This window comes from Hoplias malabaricus, chromosome 4 (genome assembly GCF_029633855.1).
Source record: "Hoplias malabaricus isolate fHopMal1 chromosome 4, fHopMal1.hap1, whole genome shotgun sequence".
Taxonomy (NCBI): domain Eukaryota; kingdom Metazoa; phylum Chordata; class Actinopteri; order Characiformes; family Erythrinidae; genus Hoplias; species Hoplias malabaricus.
The window spans coordinates 60,835,347-60,853,721 of NC_089803.1; the positions used below are offsets into that span (position 1 = coordinate 60,835,347).

The following is an 18,375-nucleotide window of genomic DNA, read 5'->3' on the forward strand; positions in this document are numbered from 1 at the left end:
CACTCAATTTGAATAATTTATTTATTTATTTATTTATTTATACATAATTATAGACTTAGTCCAATAGATGGCAACACGGTCTCAGTCAATGAAGTCTATATCGTCTCTGTCTCCACCTGGTGGAGTTTGCATTACAAATATCACAAGGAAAAATATTAATGTATGAAACACTGAAACTTTGGCTCATGTTAATGTACAAAATGATTGAGAAAATGAATGAGAAATGCCGAATGAGAAAACAGTTGCCACAATAGAGAAAACAGCATTAACATACATTACATTGGTTATTCTGGGAAAAATATTTACTTAAAAATATACAGTGCGAGTTATATTCGTTGGCTAATTTTTGCTCCCCATAATAGCTTGTCTCTGTGAGTATTATTTATGTATTTTAAATCTGCACTTTGCGTGTTTACACTGTTCATTATTTAAGAGTTATTGATTAAATATTAGACAATAAGCATAACTGAATAAAATATTTATGTGACTATAATTCCACGGTGTGCAATAGTGCAGAATGCCCAGTTCACACATGCAGAGCTGTTTTTTTAAATAAGAATTTTGGACACAGTTCAGATGTAAATGAAACTGTGAGAGAGAGATAGGACGAAGTGAAATTGAAACCAAAGCTGAGGATTCCAATCATGGCTTCGAACAACGAAGACGCAAGTGGTGAGTCTCATACGTTTCCTGATATAAACCAACAATAAGGTGTAGATATTTTAGCTGCTATCAACATTATTTTATCTGTTTCAGTATTAAACTTCTTTAAATCCGATCTGTTCAGTCCTTAGAGATCATTGCTAATAGTGAACTTAGAGCACTGGGGTCGTCCGTCGCTTTATCCTGTTGAGTCGCCGTAGTCCATAATCTTTTCATTTCTACAAAGACTTAAAAGTGGCGTCTGTGTTGCTCGTAATTGGACAACTTTCCCTAAATTCTGCAAACTTGTGGAGAGGTTAGGTTCCTTCATCCATCGTTTTAGAGTTGTGCTGCTGCCTGCTTTTCAAGCTAAAACAAATATTAAGCCACTGACCCCGAGGAAACAGCTGCGGATGTGTATTCAAGTCTAAGTGAGGAATCATTTCCTTTATCTTCTAAAGCTAACTCAGCTATAACCTTAACCTCAGAAACCAAAAGGAAATATTTGTGTAATTTTGGTTCCTCGTAAAGCCAGGTGTGCTCACCACACGTTTTCGTTTTTTTTAATATCTAGACCCTACAAAAATTTAATAATTGGCAATTTGATGACCATTAAAGTGCCTTAACCACCACCAGGATTACCACAACAACCTCCTAGAAACTACCTGGAATACCAAAGCAACAGCGTACAACAATTTAGCAACCACTTTTGATAGCCTAGAATACCATGGCAAAGGCCTAGTAACAACTTATAAACCAAATTAGTGCCTTAACAATGACACTGTAACACATTTGAACAGCCACATTAAAGCGAAGTCTGGAACTTTCCACTTCTAGACAAATGCCCCTCACCATACAAACTCACTACAGACAAATGCCCACACACAATATACAGTAAATTTAATTAAAATGTCTATGTGTTTGCAGTGTGATATTTTTGCTTCCTATTTTTTAATTCAATAAATAATAGTAATTACTAAGAACAAACTTAGGCCATCTTAGGTTCATATAAAAAGTTCTATGTAGAGGACTATATAAGTGTGTGTGCTATATTAGGACATTTGGACAACCTGGACAGTTTTTACCTAAACGAAATGTGATGGTGCTGCTTTAAAAAAAAAATCATATATCAGGATTCAGTTACAATAGTCAATGTTATTGTGCCTTTTCTAGATGAGAACCTGTCAGACTTCAGCGATACAGACGCAGATTCTCACTCAGACTCTCGGTCAAGCTCAGATTCAGAACAGCGTCAAGCAACACAGGTCAGAACTCATGCACAGTTACACATCAGATTAGAGATTTGTAGTCATCCAATATTTATGTAATTTATAAAATAATAATATTTCAGTTTTTTATGTAAAAGTATGTCAGATAAATCACTGGTCTTAGTTTTTTCTGTCCTCAAATATCATGATCCATGAATGATAGGTACACTGTGTGAATGACACATTGTACAAAATTTTCACTGCTACATATATAGGTCAATGATGAAGAGGTTTATACTTCTCTAGCATTTTGACCATAGGCTCATATGCAGCTGCTCTAGAGCTTTCCTTTACATTTCATGACTTTCTATTCAGATCATACACACATACTGTGAACACAATGTTTGCAGCTTAATGTAGCTAAATTAATTTATTTTAAGCCTCCAGACCTTTGTAAATGTAGTTCCTGATTTCACTGATATTTTTTTTTAAATATTTTATTCTGTATCATCAAACAGCAGGCCTGTCAATATTATAACTCTGGTCACTGTCGCAATGGGAAGAAGTGTCGTGATCTGCATGTGTGTAAATACTCCCTAAAAGGCTCCTGTCGCTATGGAGCTTCCTGTCGCCTCAAACACATCCAAGGTTCTGATGGCTCTTCTGGACCGGAGGGTCGAGGAAGGAGGAACCACACCCCAAAGAGCCGGACTCACAGAGAACGGAGCAGCAGCTCTTCATCTGATGGTAGGACCATGATGTGACTATGATGTTAATGCCTCCCTTTTTACTATAGGCACCATGGGTTTAAGGAAGCAATGTTGAGTGGGCATGTAGAACAAAAGGGCTTGAATATATGCAACAAGAAAATAAAAGGAACATATTCTTAATGTCCCTGAAGGCAGTCCTCTGCTTTTTATATATCTTTAAGGATATATCTGCAGTCTTAATGCCCAGCAATATGAAACAATTTTTTCCATTTAAATGCATTTTAAGAACTTATAAATGTTTAAATAATTTGTGAAACTTCAGTAAAAGCAAAACGTATATTTTTGTTATTATTTATGAATATTATTATTCATTCATTCATTCATTCATTGTCTGAAATGAATATTATTAGTGTCGCTGCCACACAGTTCCAGGGTCTTTGGGTTGTGGATTCGAGCCCCACCTTGGGTAATAGTCTATGAGGAGTTGTGTTTGTTCTCCATTTGCCTGCTTGGGTTTCCTCGAGGAGCCCCAATTTTTCCCATAGTTGTGAGTCAATGTGTGGTGTGCTGTGATGGACTAGTGCCCCCCTCCAGAGTTTGCTCCCAGTGATTCTGGGTAGGGTCTGAACCTATCGTGACCCTGAACTAGATAAGCTGTTACAGACAATGACTTAGTGAATGATCTTTAACATATTTATTGCCTTGCAGATAGTGGAGGGCTTAATGGCAAGCCGTATAGATGGCAGCTGGATCTGGGGAATGGCTGGGAAGATGTAGCAAATGACCACATTCTCGAGGCTCAGTATTCACGTCCTAATACTAAAGGCATTAGGCTCTATAACACACCCCGTGGGTAAGCCTCCCTTTCATATGGTGCTCTGGGTCACAAAATAAATAAACAAAAATAAAAAGGTGATTACTCTGTACCACGATCCTGAAGTGTATTAAGCGGAAAAATTAGAAGAAGAAGATGATGATGATGATGATTATTTGGTTATTTATAAGTTTGAACCCTTAAAGGATTCAGAATTGGACTATTTTAATTTTGTTACAAATCTAATACACATACTGGTTAACTTAAAGAATAATCAAACTGTGTTTAAATGACAACTTGCTCCACGTTAGTTAAGATAATTATGCATACATCTCAATTGATTATACATTGACATGTTATATAAAATAAAATACTAACAATAAATCCAAAGGTGATGGTGACTGATGTTGTCCAAGCTGGATTAGTATTCATTTTCTCCCCCCCCCCCCCCCCCAATAAATAGACCCACAAAACCTCCCACAAGACTCTTCCACTATCAGATTTATCCTTGAGTATATATAAATTGATTATATATAGTTTATAAAAGTGCTAGTTGTCAGTGTGATTCAAAAGATGAAACCTTGTTTTATATTTTTAAAATTGTATTTGAAGATGATAATTTTGTTCATGGGCGGCACGGTGGCGCAGCAGTTAGTGTCGCAGTCACACAGCTCCAGGGGCCTGGAGGTTGTGGGTTCGATTCCCGCTCCGGGTGACTGTCTGTGAGGAGTTGGTGTGTTCTCCCCGTGTCCGCGTGGGTTTCCTCCGGGTGCTCCGGTTTCCTCCCACAGTCCAAAAACACATGTTGCAGGTGGATTGGCGACTCGAAAGTGTCCGTAGGTGTGAGTGTGTGAATGTGTGTGTGTCTGTGTTGCCCTGTGAAGGACTGGCGCCCCCTCCAGGGTGTATTCCCACCTTGCGCCCAATGATTCCAGGTAGGCTCTGGACCCCCCTAAATTGGATAAGCGGTTACAGATAATGGATGGATGGATGGAATTATGTTCATGTCTGTTTGAAGCTGGATAGAACAAAAATTTGACTAGGCTGGCAATCCTTGAGTGTTGAGGAAGTCTGAAAAGAGTTTGATGGCAGGGCATTGTTTTTTATTAACTTGTTTTATATATATCTTTAAAATAACTGTTCTATTGAACAACCATATAAATGCTATTTTCCCATGTGTAGTGCTCTGTCTATTGACTTCACTAAAATGCGTATTCTGAAGAAAAGTAACCTGCGGATCAGACGCAAAGGCTCTCGACAGACTCAGTGGCTGTGGCATTACCGTGGCAACCACGGCTGGCACATGTATGGGGAGAAGGTGTGTCCCTTCTGTAATATCTTTGAAAATTTTATTAGTAGTACTAGAGCGATAAATTCCTGTCAGAGTGTAAAAAAACAAAGCTCCATTCCACATGCTGATACATTTTACTATGCCCAGCTATGGCCCAGTATTCTGAGGGCAGAATTTAATTAATTTAAAAGGCATAGTCCAGGACTAGGTTTAAGAACCAATACAAAACTCCACCTGTTCGCTGGTGTTAATATCTTTTAAATATATTTGTAGGATTCTCAAGGGAAAGTCCGTTCCATCAGTAGCTCTGAGGTGGAGAAAGAGTTTCAGAAAAACCAGAGAGGAAGCATGCAGTTCAACATTAACTCCAACACCTTTGAGATCAGATTTAAAGGTATGTCAAAGAAGAAAGCAAAAGTAAAATTTTAAAAGCTCTACAGTCTCTTAACTACACATGGATGTTTGTGTGTGTATTTTATAAGATATGTGCCAAAACAACTTGTCCACCGGCAAAAGGAGGCGAATCAGGAGACGTCCCAAATATGAATCTCCTAGCAGTGGATTGTGAGTTTGTTCCCCCGACTTTTCTGTCATTAAAGCTAAAGTGAGACAGCCTTAGAATACAAATATTATATGATTATAACACATAATTTCCCAGTCTTTTGGTGCACTGGGTGAATAACAGCAGTAAAAAAATGTGATTACTCTGTACCACAATCCTAAAATGGATTAAGTGGAAAAAAAACAACAAAAAAAAGAACAATTGGGAATAGCCGTCTTAAGCTTGTTTTATATTTTCTATGGAGATTATACTAGCCATGTTATACAACTGAACATCTTTGTGAGAAATGGCATAATTTTAAAGTAGGTAATTTCACTGATTATAAGTGTAAGACACTAAAAGAGTGTAAGACACTGCATAAGAGCTGCATAGTTTGCATTTCCTGCAGTCTGTCAGTAACGTTAACAGACAGGTTTATCTGGATGTGACATTCTCCACAGAGTCAACAATATTACTAATGCTTTTAAGAACTTGACCTCGTCTTCTCCGAAGAAAGTGCCGCTGTGGCAGTTCGGAGGCAAGAACGGACGCTGGCATACCTTCACACAGCAAGTAAGACTTCTCTTCACATACTCAGCAACATATATGCATATAGTCATATGCCAAAGTTTCCAAACCCCTGTTCAAATCACTGGTTTTGTTGATTTTCTAAATGTTAACAAGTAAACACACAGGTAAAACAGTTGCTTTTTTTGCACTCATGACATTTTTCCACAAATTTTAGTGCTATGGCATTTATGATTTATTTTTTTGCTATGGAGGATTCTAAAAGCTAGCATGACACATAAATAAACTGATAATTTCTGCACATTTTTTATCATTTCTCTTTTACAGTATTCTTTTGCCTACCAAAAGTCATTCTCTCTCCCTCTCTCTCTCTCTCTCTCTCCCTCTCTCTCTCTCTCTCTCTCTCTCTCTCTCTCTCTCTCTCTCTCTCTCTCTCATAAGGGAGCCTGTTCAGTATCTAGTGCAGACATAGAAGCGAAATACCAGCGTAATCCACAAGGCTCAATCAACTTCAGTGTAAATGGAGATCCGTACACTATTGACTTCTCAAGTATGTCTAAGAAAGCACAACTAAACTGTACTCTACACAAATGATTTATTTTCAGGAAAATATATTTACCTAGATTTGTGTATATCATGTTACAATAAAACAGAAAACAATTCTCCATAAATATAACTTTCCAGGAGACTAAAAAACATTCTTGAATTTTCATTCAGGTTAATATAAGTTACTATACAAAAATGTTTTCTACACCATTTTTGACCATTTCTATTGGTCCATTCATCATTAAATGCAACATTAGGTTCTTTGTGCAGTTAGACCGTTCATAGTTTCAGATACACTATGTTGCCAAAAGCATTCACTCATCCTTCCAAATAATTGAAATCAGGTGTTCCAATCACTTCCATGGCCACAGGTGTATAAACCCAATCACCTGGGTATGAAGACTGCTTCTACAAACATTTGCAAAAGCAAAGGTCACTCTCAGGGTGTCAGTGAATTCCAGTGTGGTACTGTGATAGGAATTTCTTGTGAAATTATATCACCCAGCGTAATGCAAAATGTTGGATGCAGTGGTGTAAAGCACGGTCCCACTGGACTCTAGGGCAGTGGAGACATGTTATTTGGGGTGACAAATCATGATTCTCCACCTGGAAATCTGATGGACAAATCTGGGTTTGGCAGTTGCCAGGAAAACGGTACTTGTCTGAATGCATTGTGCCAAGTGTGCAAAGTTTGGTGGAGAGGGGGATTATGGGGTGGGGTTGTTTATCAAGAGCTGGGCTCAACTCCTTAGTTCCTTAATGCTTCAGCATACCAAAAGATTTTGGAAAATTTCATGCTTCCAACTTTGTGGGAACAGTTTGGGGATGGCCCCTTTCCTTTTCCAACATGACTGTGCCCCAGTGCACCAAGCAAGGTCCATAAACACATAGATGATGTTTGGTGTAGAAGAACTTGACTGGCCTCAACCTGACAGAACACTGTGAGTGTGGCCTTCTCATCCAACATTAGTGTCTGACCTCTTAAACACGCTTCTGAGAGAATAGTCAAACATTTTTATAAACTCACTCCTAAACCTTGTGGAAAGGTGTCCCAGAAGAGCTTTTATAGCTGCAAAGGGTGGGCCGACATCATATTAACACCCATAGGGGTTAATATGGAATACACTCAAGTTCTTATATGTCTAAAGGCAGATGAACGAGTACTTTTGGCAATATAATGTATATATATATATATGTAACCATTTATATAATTCAACAAAATATTATTCTGGAATAATTATGCGTACCATTGCAGTTAAAAAAAATCAAATGTGACAACAAGAAGTGGGTTTGCTGACCTTTGACCTTTCTTACTCCCTTACAGACATGACCCAAACAAACCTGAAAACATCTGCCTCCCGCAAAGTCCAGCGTATACAACAGTGATACCCAACTGATGGCAGGTCCAGCTTCTAGCAAAAATGTTCATATACTGATAAATAGAGAATCATTTTGATACTTTGTGCTACTTGTAGTGGTGGGCTCTGATATTGATGTCATTGATCAATTTTGAATTTTATATGTAGCGGTTTTGATAAGCAACTAACATTGCACTCATATTACACTGAGTTTTATAAAATAGCAGTGATCATATTGCTATATTTTATAAATATATATATTTATAAAAATATTTGTTTAAGTCCATAAGCTGATATTAAAAGAATACAGAACAAAACCACTCGCACAAAAAAGCTGCACTGCAATATTCAGAAACTTTATATAGATATATAGATAGAATGTATTTAACAGAATATTACTAATTAAAATGAGCTATTAGAGAGTTATTAGAGAACTCAAGAGAAGTGATTTACAATGCCTTACTAGGTTTACACAACTTCATTTTCTAGTTCTTATGCCTTAGCAAGGAGAGGCCAAACCTTATTTCAGCTATATTGCCTGCCTTACAGTGTTGTGTCATGATTTTATTAGACTATTCCTATGTTTCCCACACCTTTAGTTAGCTACATTATGTTTATTTTAAAAGAACAGCAATGACGATGATTTGGGTGTTTCTTAGTATTTTGCAAGTTTTTATCTATATTATTTAGCCCTGTAATGTGTAATGGTGGAATATAGAATAAGATGTGAGAACTACATTTTTACTAAATGACTTCCTAAATGGAAATGACTAAAGTGGCTAACACTTAACAGTAGGTTATCGCCTGCATAAAAGCCTTTTATGACTTGTGACATAAACTGCATAAATATCCATAAAGGTTTTCTTCCAGTGTCAGTAGTCATATAGATTGCTTTAGTCAGTTTAGAAAGTTTTATGAAAACTGACACTTGCTGAAATAAATTACTATAGAGGTTTGTGCAGGCTGATGCCAGTTGTCATGAAAGACATGATAGCATCTACAATCCTTGTGAATAATGACTTACAGTAAAGTTTTAGCCTGACAAATGCTAAGTCATGTGCATGACAGGATACTTGACATGCACAAGTTTACAATAAGTTTATAGACTTTTGTTTACACAGATAAACTAGTTAGAGCATAAGAAGGCCTTCTGGATTATGTCCAGTATGATGAAGTTATAATATGCAAATTATTCAATCATGGGAGAGCCATAAAATTTTTTGTACCATAATTAGTTTAAAATACACGGGTGTTCACTTATTTTCAATGGACGGAAAAAATAAAGGTCTATCAAATCTTCATTTTGTTATTGATTCATTATTCATTCATTCATTTTTCAAATATTTATAATATGAGCAGATGACACTACTGAGTTCAGTAGTGTCATCTTTTTTTTTCTTACTCTTTTATTTAATTTCCTTTTTTTCTTTTTTCTAATTTCCTTTGTTTCTTTTGCATTATCAATTCCTTTATTTGTTCTAGTTTTACCCTTTTCTATCTTCTGTCTACTTTTCTTTCATTCTGCAGATTTTTTTTTCTTGGCTTTATTTCAGAAAAATGTACTTTCAGAGTTTTGCTTGTTCAACTGTTGAGATATATTGCTCACACAAAGGCGAAGGATTAACATAGACGGAGGTGATGTATCCCTACCAATATCCAGCGATTATTGAATTGTCCTCACTAATAATTTGATCCCCTCCAAAAAGAAAAAAAAAAAGATCTGTGAACATCGCATTAACCTAGAGGTGCAGAAAGGGTTAAATCATGTTCTCTATTTTCAGGAGCTGAGCTCAGCTCCTTAGTTCCAGTGAAAGGAACTCTTAATGCTTCAGCATACCAAGAGATTTTGGACAATTTTATGCTCCCAACTTTGTGGGAACAGTTTGGGGATGGCCCCTTGCCTGTTCCAACATGACTGTGCCCCAGTGCACCAAGCAAGGTCCATAAACACATGGATGATGTTTGGTGTAGAAGAACTTGACTGGCCTCAACCTGACAGAACACTGTGAGTGTGGCCTTCTCATCCAACATTAGTGTCTGACCTATTAAACACGCTTCTGAGAGAATAGTCAAACATTTTTATAAACACACTCCTAAACCTTGCGGAAAAATGTCCCAGAAGAGCTTTTATTGCTGCAAAGGGTGGGCCGACATCATATTAACACCCATAGGGGTTAATATGGAATACATATTAACCCCTATGGGTGTTATAATATATGTATATATATGTATAATAAATGTAACCATATATATAATTCAACAAAATATTATTCTGGAATAATTATGCATACCTTTGCAGTTAAAAAAATCAAATGTGACAACAAGATATGTGAAGTGGGTTTGCTGACCTCTGACCTTTCTTACTCCCTAACAGACATGACCCAAACAAACCTATTCATCAATTATTGTAATCAGTCAAAGGTTAAACTCTAGATCTGAGACATTTCTGAAGGACTGGACTCTAGCACAGTTCCCTACTCTGATTCAAATATTTATTTCTAAGTTTAATGGGTTTATTAGAGCCATAAAATGGCTCTAATGGACTCTGTACAAAGGGCGGCACGGTGGCGCAGCAGGTAGTGTCGCAGTCACACAGCTCCAGGGGCCTGGAGGTTGTGGGTTCGATTCCAGCTCCGGGTGACTGTCTGTGAGGAGTTGGTGTGTTCTCCCCGTGTCCGCGTGGGTTTCCTCCGGGTGCTCCGGTTTCCTCCCACAGTCCAAAAACACACGTTGCAGGTGGATTGGCTACTCGAAAGTGTCCGTAGGTGTGAGCGAATGTGTGTGTGTCTGTGTTGCCCTGTGAAGGACTGGCGTCCCCTCCAGGTTCCCGCCTTGCGCCCGATGATTTCAGGTAGGCTCTGGACCCCCCGCGACCCTAAATTGGATAAGCGGTTACAGATGATGGATGGATGGACTCTGTACCCTCCAGTGTCTAAAATGTCCATCACTGAGAGTAAAAAACAAAGGCATGTTCTATAAAGTTCAAATGGTGTACAGCATATGACAGTACATAGGCTGTATATTTTAAATGCTATATTATTGTAAATAAATATATGTTCTTAATATTTTGCCTGTCTAAACGAATGTTATATAAAATTAAATATAATAGTGACTAATACAGTGAGCAACGTGTGTAGGTACAGCTTTTAAAAAGTCTATTTAATAAAATTACTTATATAACTTATATGATCACTCATATTAATATTAAATGTATATGTAAATCAAAATGACTAACAGGGTAGTTTCCCAAAGCATTCCACGTCTGTCTGTTGAGGAAATGTTCTGTTTCTTTACGTAGCTGAGCTTCGGAAGAAAGGAAAGTGAAAGTTAACTAGCTCCTACCTCGACCGCTGATGAGATCTGTGCTTTCTGCTGCTCATTTCCCGCTGCGGCTCTCAAGTAAGTCTTTTTAATCACTTAACGCAAAAACCATAATACACCACACGTTCGTTCAGACTGCTTTACAGATATTATATCACTTCGAGTTCATTAGCCTAACTGAAGTGTTTGTACCAGTCGTCAATGAACCTTTCTGTGTTTATTTACAGTTTAGAGCTTCTTTTGGAGAGAATGTGGTGGGTAAGTGCTCTTTTAACATGTACATATCTGACCCTGTTAATCAGTGACAACCCATTTACTAGAGAGGTAAAGGCAAATTCAACCAAAAATTAATTTATTTTGCATAAGCATTAACATATAAAAACGTATTAGAGTGGTATGGTGTGAAACTCAGTGGTAGAGGAACAGAAACAGAATTGTTCACAGTGGTAGTGATGAGAACAAGACGCCTAGAGTTTGTCTGTAAAAGCTCTTCCTGTCGTTCATAAGATATGTTGTATGAGGTGCTGACATTAACTTTTAACAAAATATTCATTCACTATCTGTAAGCGCTTATCCAGTTCAGGGTCGCGGTGGGTCCAGAGCCTACCTGGAATCATTGGGCGCAAGGCAAGAACACACCCTGGAGGGGGCGCCAGTCCTTCACAGGGATTTAACAAAATATGTAATTATGTAATTTCGTTCATATTCATAGACAACAACTGAGTTTGTGAGTTTACTTCTATTTTATTATTATGATGATGCACCCTCGTTCCATGACAGATGGAGGCTTTTGCTCCTTCGCCTGATAACACTCTGGTTTCTTTCATCTTTAGAATGGAAAAGTCTGTATCTATTTTTTTTTTCTGTTCAATTTGTCATTTGTCTCAAAAACCTTCTCTCTTTGGTAATTCTCTTACAACACATCTGTGCTGCACAGACATTTGTGGATACATATTTTATACTAAACCATGATACCATTTGTTTCTAATTCACCGGGTTATTGTGGAATGTTTCAAGACAATGTAACTTGAATATTTTATACATTATTACTCCTGTCCCAACCTCTTAAAGTGTGTTACAGAACATATAAATTTGCTTATGTTTGTTAAACACAAGTCAAGTTTGTGAATAAAAGAATTTCAAGTTATTTCTCAGTGCTTTTGACAGTCAAACAAATTCTAGAGAATTAAAAAATTACAAATACAATTTTTCCATAAATGGGGGTACATAAATTATTTATATATTGTGTAATTTAAAAAAGCAATTACTTTTTATAAAGGTGATATAATTAGAGACTAAAATCTTTAACAGAAAGAAGAGGTTGATGAGGATGAAGAATCAGCAACAGTGTTTTTACAATCTGAAGCCTCAGGTAAGTATGCACTCTGAAAAATATATACATATTTTTAATATGTTCTATGAAGCATGTTAAGGTTTTAGCGTTTTAAGTTATTGAGAGAAGAACAAGATATATTAGAATATATGTTTATTAATTATAAATATAATAAATTGACAGATATACTGGATAGAATATCTGATTCTGTTTATAGAATGAGATCCAGTAGTGATAACCTCTTTATCATACTGTTATCTATAAAACTGACAACCTCCATACTTTAAGAATCCAAGGAATTGATTCTGAAGAATGTATGAATATGTACCGTTTTAACAATCTCAAATTCCCAGGTAAACACTATGAGTGGAAATTGTTTGATGGAAGGCAATGGTCTCAGATTTGTAACGATCATGTAATTGAGTGTCATTACTGTCAGCCAGAAGCAAGAGGGATGACCATCCACACCAGCTTGGGGTGAGTTTATATATATTAGTTTGAGATGTTTGCTTTCTTTGTTAGCTGTGCTCAGTTTCACTGATTTAATTAACACAAAATGTTCTATCCTTACTTTCAAACTGATTGAACAGGTCTCTTTACATTGATTTTGATGCAATGACGGTACGGGGACCTTTCTCTGGACTTTGTGTGAAAAGGCAAACGTTTCTAACACAGAATCAAAGTGAAGAAATAGGGTGGTACTATAGAGACAACACACAATGGTGTGAATATGGATCAAAGGTGAGGGATATGAGCATTTTGTGCAATTTATGCATTTAAAAAATGAACTAGTACAAGATGCAGGAAATTGGATTACACTTTATAAACATACCCATTCAAATTTGTAAAACTTCCTGAGCCACTGACTAAGCCATTAAGATGGTATTTTATTGTAAAGTGCATGAGCAGTAGCCAGAACAAATTTGAAAACTTATTTTCCATTAATTGAGCCAAAATCCCCAAACTGTTGATGTGAAATTTGTCAGATTCTTTCCAGTGATTTCAAATATGCTTTGGAAACCTCTCAATTTCAGCTTGTTAAAAAAAAATGAAGCTTATGTTTTATAAGCAATAACTGGTCCGTATCAGAATCTATATATCTGCTGAGTGGACGGACTTTGCTGGAGCTGGAAGGCCTCAAGCACAGAGTTGGTCCAAAGGCTAAAATGTCAATGTTTGAGGAAAACAAAGAGGAAAGAAAGGTTTATATATATTTCTTTTCAGTCGTCTTCATTTTTAGGTTATTTGTGGTTGATTAAAATGAAAATGGACAATTTCAAAAATGCATAACTCTTGTTATGACAAAAGAGCAGGAGGATGGTTGGAAAACCCCACTCTATTTGTACACCTAATACAACCTCTCAACAAGGAGAACTCAGTGGGTTTTTGGTTGCATGGGTGGGGTTTTAGTTGATTTGAGTAGGGTTTTAAATGTGTAGAGAGATCCAATGTAAATCTGTCTTGTGCTTTTTTGTAGATAACCTGTGTCTTGATATAACACACAAAATACATGAAATTACCAGGTGTAATGCATGTCTAAGCAAAATATTCAGTATTTATATTAAAACTCCTATGTTTGACCACTCCCACAGGGACAAAGCCACAGGACTTCTTCAGTAAACAGCAAAGATCTTGAGCAGCACTATACCTCCAATCCCATGGGCTTCATCCAGTTTTCTGTAGGATACATAAACTACACCATGGATTTCTCTGGTAATGTTCTCAAGGACAAGCATTTTACTGCACAATCTATATATGTAGGTAATTTGCTATAAAATGTTTAATAGTTTTTATTTGCTTTTGCTTGTTTAATAGCAATGACCCAGACCAATTTGTCAACTTCCGTAAAGAGAATGGTGCGGAGGCGGCCAAAATTTAACTCTATAATCGGGGCAAACAACAGGTATTGTACTTAGTCTAAATCCATACAAAAGAACATGTAGTGCTGGTTTTCCCAGGAAAAAAAAACAAACAAACAAACAAACTAGCAGCTCAAAAAATTCTTAGTACCTTTAGAATCCTCCTCCTAAAATTTCATATCAAAGTATGATGGATATGTAACTTTACATAAAAAGACATTTTAATAAAAATGAATCAGTAACTAAATATTACATGAAATAGCTTAAATGAGCTGCAAGTGCATTCCTTTGGTTATAAGTAGAATTAAAAGTGCTATCATTTGGAACTAGTCATGAATGTAAAATTCCTTCATAACTCATTATCATACAACAGGATAATCCTCTTTTTGTTACCAAAATATCTTGAGAAACTTCTGCACAGTTATGGAACAAAAGCCAAAATAAACAGATTATTTTAGTAAAATATGGCTAAATTAATAGAATGTTTAAAAAGATATAACCACTGATGTTTCACATTGTGTGTGTGCATGCAGTTCAGTAAATATTGAACTACCTTCACTATCCACACTGCACATAACTCCGTCCTCTGTCGTCACCTGGGAGTTTATGGGCGATGAAGGTGTCTGGACAGAATATAAGAAACCAGTGAGTGATTTGTATTTGTAATTCACACGGGATAGTTTCATCTGCTCAGGGTCATTAGGTCTTTAATATAAGTGGTATATCCTTAAGAAATGAATAAATATCAGTGCTTATAATTTAAAGGGTTAACACTAGAATTTTCATAATGGCATACTTAAAAGCTGATGTTCAAAACCTTACTGATATGTTTCTGCAGGGTTGTTCTCTGGACAGTTTGGATATAGAGAATCATTATCTACTCAATCCACACGGTCAGCTGGATTTTAGAGCTGGACGATACACATACACACTTTATTTTAGTGGTGAGTTTTACAAATGTTCACCAACAGCATTCAGCACTTTGGGAAAAGTAGAGTATTGAATTTACAATCCCACTTCCTGAAAAGTTGGAACGCTGAGCAAGAAGTAAATAAAAACTAAATGCATGCAAAGATGTGCAAATCATTTAAACAGTGTAAAAAAGACAATATTTTAGATGTTGAAACTGGGAATATTTATTGTTTTCTTTTTAAACATATTTTACCATTTTGAATTGGAATTCAGCAACATCTTTCAAAAAATTGAGATAAGAAATAAGGTTAAGGTTGAGATTGGAAATAAGGTTAATTAGAAAGTTTGCGAGTTTATTTAAGATAGACATAGGCAAAGTGAGGTCTCATTCTTTTTGGAAAACATGGATGATGTGTCCTCTGGGCTGAAGAGGAGAGGGATCATCTGATTTATTATAAACACACTGTTCAAAAGCCAGCATCTGTGATATGGGGTGCATTAAATTTGTGACTTGCACATTTGCAAAAACACCATTAATGCTAAACGATATATAAAAGGTTTGGAACAACATGCTGACATCCAGATAACATCTTTTTCGTGAAGGCCTTGTTTATTTTTAGTAAGACAAGGCCAATTCACATTCTGCATGGATTACAACAGCATGGCTCCTTAATAAAAATCCATGAGCTAAATTAGTCCAGACCTGTCACCCACTAAAAATAACTGGGGCATTATGAAACTAAAACACTAACAGAGACCTGGAGCTGTTCAGCAGCTGGTCTTCTCAGATCCCAAATGTCTACAGGGTGAAGCAACATTGGTAAACATGCCCTGGTCCCAACTTTTTGTAATGCATTTAATGCATGTAAAATATTGATCTCTCTATCAATCTATCTATTTAAAAATGGGAAAATATTTTTTTGCCAAAAAAAAAGTTCATAATTTCAACATTAAAAATGGTGTCTGTTATTTTTAAAAATAAATTTAGGGTTTAAATGATCTGCACATAATTTCATTCTGTGTTTATTGACATTTTGCACAATATCTCAGATTTGTTAGAAATGGGGTTGTTTACTCATAGTTGCGTAATGTCTACTTTGATAATCATAGTTTCTTTACTGTATTATACTCTGCAAATGACATACACATTTGAATTAAATAAATTAAATGCAACACATTTCTCAGGATCTGTAACTGTGCCTTATTCTCCCTCAGGAATGTATCAGACCAACAAATCTTTAGGAACAAAGAGGCACATCAGGAGGATAACAGATGGAAATCAGCTCAATAACAGGTTTGAATCCAGCAGTTCTGAAAGACAGTAATAAAACATTAAACAAAAAGGTGTCTCAGCATTAGACATATTTTGAAGAGATTGATCCCAGGTGATGCCACAATCTTCCATACCAGGATTACAAGACAGCACAATTAACTTATCTTTCTCTCTTGCCCATATCACTCAGCACAATGTTAGCAAATGCATTAACTAATATAACAGAAGTATGATGATAATATAAGATGGCGTTTTTGCCATCTCAGCTGAATTTAGCACCATGTGACTAGGGGAGTTATAGGCAGAGGATGAGATTGACAATGACTAAAATTTAGGGACACAACTGGATACAAATGTCACTTTTAGGCGCAAGTGTTGTGTTGCTATAATTTAAACAGCATTATAAATGGGTCTACAGAACCTGCTGAGAATACTGAAATGTATTTAAAAATGGTTATTTCATCTGTTTTTACAGTTTGATCATGGTCATTGTGTCCTATTTTCTCTGCTTAGTGCACAGTTTCAAGCTCTCTGGCAGTTCAAAGACATTGATGGCAGCTGGAAAGATTTTGTTAAAGTAAGTTTTTTTTAAGAGCAAACAAGTTTAAAGTGCAAAAAGCTTTTTTGTAGTTCTTATACAATTGGGTTGACAACTGTTGGCCATTACTCAGCACATTTTATTTATCTAAAATAAATTATAACTTTATTTACTGGTTTGTAATTAGTGTGTGTATTGGCTGTGTGTAGGGCCGTAGGCAAGGAAGCTGTACTGTGTCCAGTCAGGACATTGAGTCACAGTATCAGCAGAACAATATGGGCACAATGAGCTTCAGCACAGGAAAGTTCACCTACCATCTTGATTTCTCAGGTACCCACACAAACACACAGATGTTTAACAAACACTACAGTGGCTGGAACATAGCAAAAATGATTTGAACAAAGATACTAATAAACTCTTATAAATATTAGCATATAAAACGTTTCACTGGCATATTGAGATTAAATGGTTTAAACATTTTTTGTAGCCGCACAGTTTCTATCTGTGATGTGCACAAACATTTTTTTTATCTGCCTCATCAACATTATTAACAGTCAATGGACAACTGTGTGCAGACACTCCTCATACTGAGTGAATTCTCAAGTTATTTTAAGGTGCACTCATTGTTGACACAGGTTTTCAGTGGTTGGATCTACTGTCCAGTCTGTTCAATCAATTTATCTAGAATGATAACTAAATTAAGTTTAAATTAAATCAAATTCATGATTTTAAGAATATCACCCCTTTGTTGTTTCTATGTAAGACACTATTATTTTTAACTTTTCAAACTGTGTATTTATTACAGCTATGGTCCAGACAAACTTGTCCACTAATACAAAGAGACCAGTCCGTCGCCTACAGCAGTGAAACCTTGCAAAATCTCTCAGGAACACGGGTTTACAGCTTTTTCTGACAATGTACCTTGTCTTTTGAAAACTTGTTAAATTCCTCTACATTATATATCACTGCCTTATGTAACATTGCTCTCTACTCCCAGCTAATATCATAAGTCTCTTTTGTTTTATCTTGCTAATTTGTCAATTTTTCTGCAATTTTGCCAACATTTTTTGACAAATTGCAGCTACTGCATTTCTGCTTTGCAACTTTAAGACCCTCAAAACAAAACAAACAATAAAAACATTTTTGTCAGACATTCAGACTGGCATTCTTACAAGATTTTGAACTGGTGAGTAAATCATATCACAAGTGTGGTCGGATGCAGCCACATACTAGTGTGAGAAATTAAGAATTTTTGTGTTTAAGAAGGAACATTACAATTCTAACCTGCTGTTCCATGTCAGTGGTATTTATATGCCTGGTAGGAGTAGGTATTTCTAAGGTTTTAATTGGCTGAAACAGACTGATAAAAACCTGTAGTGTCATATTAAGTAAGGACAAACGTGCTCTTCATTAAATTAATTCAATAAAAAGAATTAAATACATTGTGCAATGAAACCAATCATGCTGATGCTGAAGTGTTGTAATACCATTAAAACATTTC

At 36.1% G+C, this 18,375-nt stretch overlaps 2 protein-coding genes across 2 annotated transcripts; both read left to right on the forward strand.

Annotated features, from left to right (window-relative positions):
- Nucleotides 1–608: 608 nt before the first annotated feature.
- On the forward strand, nt 609–8,921 carry si:ch211-244b2.4 (uncharacterized protein LOC541512 homolog). The gene is made up of 10 exons (XM_066669400.1): nt 609–672; nt 1,816–1,907; nt 2,369–2,597; nt 3,269–3,413; nt 4,557–4,692; nt 4,939–5,059; nt 5,148–5,229; nt 5,668–5,779; nt 6,176–6,284; nt 7,605–8,921. Exons 1-10 carry the CDS (start codon nt 645–647, stop codon nt 7,664–7,666), a joined length of 1,116 nt encoding a protein of 371 aa, XP_066525497.1. The 5' UTR covers nt 609–644; the 3' UTR covers nt 7,667–8,921.
- Nucleotides 8,922–10,962: 2,041 nt separating this feature from the next.
- On the forward strand, nt 10,963–18,282 carry si:ch211-244b2.3 (uncharacterized protein LOC557230 homolog). The gene is made up of 13 exons (XM_066667197.1): nt 10,963–11,037; nt 11,187–11,217; nt 12,271–12,331; nt 12,646–12,769; nt 12,883–13,033; nt 13,885–14,005; nt 14,108–14,195; nt 14,685–14,796; nt 14,990–15,095; nt 16,279–16,357; nt 16,850–16,913; nt 17,084–17,204; nt 17,680–18,282. The coding sequence occupies exons 2-13, from the start codon at nt 11,209–11,211 to the stop codon at nt 17,739–17,741; spliced, it is 1,098 nt and encodes a 365-aa protein (XP_066523294.1). The 5' UTR covers nt 10,963–11,037; nt 11,187–11,208; the 3' UTR covers nt 17,742–18,282.
- The last annotated feature ends 93 nt before the right edge of the window (nt 18,283–18,375 follow it).

What these genes read in the sequence shown, in the direction of transcription:
- si:ch211-244b2.3 (XM_066667197.1), top strand. An exon ending in GGACAGAATATAAGAAACCA is followed by an intron (nt 14,797 to 14,989) that starts GTGAGTGATTTG and finishes ATGTTTCTGCAG; the next exon opens with GGTTGTTCTCTGGACAGTTT. An exon ending in GCTGGAAAGATTTTGTTAAA is followed by an intron (nt 16,914 to 17,083) that starts GTAAGTTTTTTT and finishes GGCTGTGTGTAG; the next exon opens with GGCCGTAGGCAAGGAAGCTG.
- si:ch211-244b2.4 (XM_066669400.1), top strand. Translation starts at nt 645, where the DNA reads ATGGCTTCGAACAACGAAGACGCAAGTG. An exon ending in GAACAACGAAGACGCAAGTG is followed by an intron (nt 673 to 1,815) that starts GTGAGTCTCATA and finishes TGCCTTTTCTAG; the next exon opens with ATGAGAACCTGTCAGACTTC. An exon ending in CAGCAGCTCTTCATCTGATG is followed by an intron (nt 2,598 to 3,268) that starts GTAGGACCATGA and finishes ATTGCCTTGCAG; the next exon opens with ATAGTGGAGGGCTTAATGGC.